We start from the raw sequence: 5919 nt of genomic DNA, 5'->3' as shown, positions 1-5919 counted from the left end.
AGACTGTCACGTCTGTCACATGTGCTCAGTGTGAACCTGCTTTCATCTGTGAAGAGCACAGGGCGCCAGTGGCGAATTTGCCAATCTTGGTGTTCTCTGGCAAATGCCAAACGTCCTGCACGGTGTTGGGCTGTAAGCACAACCCCCACCTGTGGACGTCGGGCCCTCATACCACCCTCATGAAGTCTGTTTCTGACCGTTTGAGCAGACACATGCACATTTGTGGCCTGCTGGAGGTCATTTTGCAGGGCTCTGGCAGTGCTCCTCCTTGCACAAAGGCGGAGGTAGCGGTCCTGCTGCTGGGTTGTTGCCCTCCTACGGCCTCCTCCACGTCTCCTGATGTACTGGCCTGTCTCCTGGTAGCGCCTCCATGCTCTGGACACTACGCTGACAGACACAGCAAACCTTCTTGCCACAGCTCGCATTGATGTGCCATCCTGGATGAGCTGCACTACCTGAGCCACTTGTGTGGGTTGTAGACTCCGTCTCATGCTACCACTAGAGTGAAAGCACCGCCAGCATTAAAAAGTGACCAAAACATCAGCCAGGAAGCATAGGAACTGAGAAGTGGTCTGTGGTCACCACCTGCAGAACCACTCCTTTATTGGGGGTGTCTTGCTAATTGCCTATAATTTCCACCTATTGTCTATTCCATTTGCACAACAGCATGTGAAATTTATTGTCAATCAGTGTTGCTTTCTAAGTGGACAGTTTGATTTCACAGAAGTGTGATTGACTTGGAGTTACATTGTGTTGTTTAAGTGTTCCCTTTATTTTTTTGAGCAGTGTATATATATATATTTATTTTTTTATTTTTTTAACTTGTTTCCAAACCTTTCCCTTGGAAATTAAACAAAAAAATCTGTGAAGAAAATTGTGTTGGGGAGAGAATTTAGTTATTGACTAGAATGGTGAGGATTGGGCATGGAGGAGGCTTGGGCTGAAATGTGTCTTTGTACTTTATTTTTTAAAGAGTTGTTCATTTGTTAGGCTATTGGTTAAAGGTGCAGCACAATATTGATTATTGAATTACATTTGATCTAGTTCAGTTTTATCAATCACTTAAACATATTAAATAATTCTCTCTTACCTATATCTTGATGACTGTGGGCATTTTTGACTTTTTTTTGACTTTTTGTTGTTCTAAATAGAGATGGCTAGAAGGGCCGTGGGTCATATTAGATTGTGTAGAAATGCAGAAAATTTGCTTTAGATGCCAAAAACAATTCTGGGGGAGGACCCCCAGACACCCCGACAGGTTATGTCCGCTTCTAACTTCTAAAACTAAAGTTGAGCTACTGACTGTGCTTATTAGGTTATCTCCATATGCTGGGGGCATATATCATGTATGTCTCCAATGTTTGATCATGAATATAGTCTATCTGCGACTTTTTTTAAAATGTTCTTAGCCCAATGTCAGCGTGTAATTTCTGAAGGGTGCTCATAGTGTCGCTGTTCACCAGCGGAGGTAGAATAGATACAGCTCTCCACCCATTGGTGTTGTCATTAACAAAGCTCTGGTGTCGTTTCACTGCAGAAAACAGTAGAGGTAAACGGTCAGACTGCGCACATATTTTGTTTTGAGATTCTAGTGAATGTTGATCTTTTTGTGGAATACTTTCTCCTTACATCGATCTGGTTAACTATATATATGGATGTTGTTGGAAGTCTAAGGATGCTGAACAAAGGATTCTCAATGTCAGGCCTGGTCTTCTGCTTTGCTTTCTTTCTTCCACCGCTGCACTCCGCCTATGGAGACGTGAGCTATTCTTTTCCGGAGGAGATGAAACGAGGATCTGTTATTGGAAATATAGCCAAGGATCTCGGGCTGGAGGCGAGCAGACTTTCCGCTCGTAAGGCCCGTATTGATACTGAAGGAAACCGCAAACGGTATTGTGACATTAATCTGAGTACCGGGGATTTGATTGTTGCGGAGAGGATTGACAGAGAGGGGCTTTGTGGAGAAAAGGTTTTATGCATACTAAAATTCGAATTGGTCCTAGAGAGTCCACTTGAGTTGCATCATATTTCACTTCATATCCAAGATATAAACGATAATTCACCCATATTTCCCAAGGATTTAATTAAGGTAGAAATCAGAGAATCCGCTGTGAAAGGAGCTCGCTATCGTGTAAACGCAGCTCACGACGCAGATATTGGACAAAACGCAGTGCAAAACTACGTACTACAAAGGAATAATAATTTTGTTTTGGGTTTGCAAACGAATAATGCTGGTATTAAATACGGTGAGTTAGTTCTGGACAAAGATTTAGACCGCGAGGAGCAGCAGGAGTTGAAACTGTTGATGACAGCTGTAGACGGAGGCACTCCGCAGAGATCAGGTACTGTAGTCATACACGTCACTGTACTTGATGCTAACGATAACGCCCCAGTGTTTAGCCAGGCCGTCTATAAAGCCAGTCTGCCTGAAAACTCTCCTTTAGATACTGTAGTGGTTACAGTGACTGCTACGGATGCAGATGAGGGGGTGAATGGGGAAGTGACGTATGAATTTAGTCGAGTATCTGAAACAGCAAGGAATGTATTTACTATGGACCAGAATACAGGAGAAATTAGAGTGACAGGAGAAATAGATTATGAAGAAGAGACACAATTTGAACTTTTTATTGAAGGGAAAGATGGCTTTGGTCTTTCGTCGGACAGTAAAGTTATTATAGATATTACAGACATAAATGACAATGCCCCTGAGCTATATCTAAAATCTCTGACTCACTCCATACCTGAGAACGCGTCACCTGGCACCGAGGTGGGCATCATTAACGTGCAGGATAGAGACTCTGAGAATAACCGACAGGTCCGCTGTTCCATTCAGCAAAACATTCCTTTTAAGCTGGTGCCATCCATCAAAAACTATTATTCTCTGGTGACCACGGGCGAACTGGACCGGGAACTAGTGTCTGATTACAACATTACAATCACTGCCACCGACGAGGGCTCTCCACCTCTGTCCTCCTCCAAAAGTGTTCAGTTATCTGTAGCTGACGTCAACGACAACCCACCTGTGTTTGAGGAACAGTCCTATAAAGCCCACGTGACTGAAAATAACAAACCTGGTTCTTCCGTGTGTTCCGTTACTGCACGAGACCCAGACTGGAGACAGAACGGTACAGTGATTTATTCTCTCTTACCTGGTGAGGTGAACGGTGTCCCGGTGTCCTCGTTTTTATCCGTTAACGGAGACACGGGGGTGATCCACGCTGTGAGGTCGTTTGATTATGAGCAGTTCAGGAGTTTTAAAGTCCACGTGGTGGCCAGAGACAACGGTTCTCCTCCGCTCAGCAGCAACGTCACGGTCAGTGTGTTCATAACGGATGTGAATGACAACTCTCCTCAGATACTATACCCCGCCCCGGAGGGAAACTCCTTCATGACGGAGCTGGTACCCAAAGCTGCGCACGGGGGCTCTCTGGTTTCCAAGGTGATTGCGGTGGACGCGGACTCCGGGCAGAACGCCTGGCTGTCCTATCATGTGGTCAAATCCACTGATCCGGGACTTTTCACTATTGGTCTCCACAGCGGAGAGATCAGGACACAGCGGGACATTTCTGAATCTGACAGCATGAAACAGAACCTCATTGTGTCAGTGAAAGATAACGGACAGCCCTCTCTCTCTGCCACCTGTAGCATGTATTTGGTGATTTCTGATAACTTGGCTGAAATGCCAGAACTGAAAGATGTCTCTTATGATGATAACAATTCCAAACTCACCTCTTATCTGATCATCGCGCTGGTGTCCGTCTCCACCTTTTTCCTCACCTTCATTATTGTCATCCTGGCCGTGAGGTTTTGCCGCAGGAGAAAGCCCCGACTGTTGTTTGACGGAGCGGTCGCCATCCCCAGTGCGTATCTCCCTCCCAACTACGCAGAGGTGGATGGCGCGGGAACTCTCCGCAGCACATACAATTATGACGCATACCTAACGACGGGATCGCGCACAAGTGACTTCAAGTTTGTTACATCTTACAATGACAACACCATGCCCTTGGACCAGACACTGAGAAAAACTACAACTGAATTTGCTGAAGACTTTCGCGATTCCGAGGGATCCCCAGAGGTAGGCCTTTATTTTAACAGACATGCGTTATAACTCTAGAGTCTCTGTGGCAGGTGTTTTACAACTGCAGGTAGTTTTTTTACAAAGTAATTTTGTTCAGGATAAAAAATACTATTCCCACGGTTCTATCATAACGTCTGTTTTCTCTGCCACTGTTTAAACAACTAAACGTAGCTCCAAACATTATGGTGCAATCTATTATGTTATCAATTCAGCACCTTCATTTCAATGCCGACATTTTGCAGATTATATGAATTGTGGTTCAAAACATTTTGTAGGATTGATAAATTAACTTATTCATTTTTTTACGATTTGCCTAATGCACAATTTTTATGTTACAAAACATATGATACGCTTGTTCTATTTGGAATCAGTTTGTTGGCCTACTTGGATGGCATTGCAAAAGAGAAAAATAGACAAAGCTCTGTTGGACTATACTATGATGAGAAAAGTAGGGAGCTTTTCTTTGAGCAGTAGCGGATGTCGCTGTCTGTGGTGCTGGTATGTTCGGTTTCTGTTGTAAAGGCGTTAGGGCTTCTTCCGAGTACTTGTTTGTCACGAGGCTATTACTTTCCTGTTGTCAGTTCTACTCACTGTTTTTGTGGATTGTACTGATGAGTTCCAGATTACAAAATGACAGTGCAACAGCCATGTGCATTTTAGAAAAAAATATATTTTAGACGCTAGATCTACCTATTTTGTAATGCATTTTTTTATTTTTCACATAAGTGTAGGCCTAGCCTGTGCTGAGTTTACGATTTTTTTTATTTTTTAAATGTGTTGTTTTATTTTTCCATGGTTTTTAGTTGGTTTTTCGCTTATGCTGGGTGGCATACCTGTCTCCAATGTTTGATCAAGCAAGCATACAGTCTACCAGCAACTTTGATTAAAATGTGTTTAGCAGACTATCAAATAATAGTTTCGTAGGGATGCACAAAATGTTGCTGTTCACCAGCAGAGGAAGGTAATATACAGTACTCCACCCCTGGTGATTTCATTCAGAAAGCTTTGGTGCCATTTCACTGCAGAAACGAGTGTGGATGGTTGGATTGCACGTACATTTTGTAGATAGAGAGTTTATCATGTTTTTGTGGAATACCGTTTTCTTATGCTAATCTATATAATTATTGGGTGTTTTTGTCGATTTGTATGCCAGAATGGTGCACAAATGATTCTAAATGACAGGCCTTGTCTGTGGCTTTGAAATGTATTTTTAATGTCATATTTGAGTTTGGATGGAGCATATTGTGTGTGTTAGGGATTTCATATTTTGGAATGCTATAGGACTACGGCGGTTGAAATTATGTGTGGATAATTTGGATAGTTTGTAGCCTAACACGGGCTGTAACGTATACGCTGGGAGTCGGAAAACAAGTGCAAGTGGTGAGTTTAATAATAAATGGAACATTGAACAATATAACAAACAAGAGTAGAGTATAGACATGAAAGACAAACAATACTGACTGAGGAAAGGACCTAAGGGAGTGCCTGATATAGAGGTAATAAGTGAGATAATAGAGTCCAGGTGTGCCTGATGGTGACGTGCAGGTGTGCATAATGATTGATGCCAAGTGTGCGTAATGATGGATCCCAGGACCGGTGGTTAGTATCCCGGCGACGTCAAACGGCGGTGGGAAGGAGTGGGTGTAGACATGACATCCCCCTCCCCGACGCGTGGCTTCCAGCTGCAGGACGACGCAGTCCGGGCGGCGAAGGTGGAATTCACGGATGAAGTTGGGATCCAGAATGTCCTCCACGGGAACCCAACACCACTCCTCTGGGTCATAACCCTCCCGGTCCAACAGATACTGGAGCCGAACCCCATGACGTCAGGAGTCCAGTAG

General features: G+C 43.8%; 1 protein-coding gene across 1 annotated transcript; it reads left to right on the top strand.

Moving 5' to 3' along the window:
* Positions 1-1696: 1696 nt before the first annotated feature.
* Positions 1697-5919, top strand: LOC120061916 (protocadherin beta-16-like). Its single transcript, XM_039011697.1, has 2 exons — positions 1697-4075; positions 5761-5919. Exons 1-2 carry the CDS (start codon positions 1697-1699, stop codon positions 5917-5919), a joined length of 2538 nt encoding a protein of 845 aa, XP_038867625.1.

The sequence above is a fragment of the Salvelinus namaycush genome, chromosome 17, assembly GCF_016432855.1.
Source record: "Salvelinus namaycush isolate Seneca chromosome 17, SaNama_1.0, whole genome shotgun sequence".
Taxonomy (NCBI): Eukaryota; Metazoa; Chordata; class Actinopteri; order Salmoniformes; family Salmonidae; genus Salvelinus; species Salvelinus namaycush.
Note: the sequence above shows the minus strand (reverse complement) of the source record. Positions and strands in the feature narration are given on the sequence as shown.

Bases quoted from the DNA above. Each gene is read 5' to 3' on its own strand.
- LOC120061916 (XM_039011697.1), top strand. From the start codon at position 1,697: ATGTCAGGCCTGGTCTTCTGCTTTGCTTTCTTTCTTCCACCGCTGCAC. The intron at 4,076-5,760 runs GTAGGCCTTTAT...CGTGGCTTCCAG, and splicing joins ATTCCGAGGGATCCCCAGAG to CTGCAGGACGACGCAGTCCG.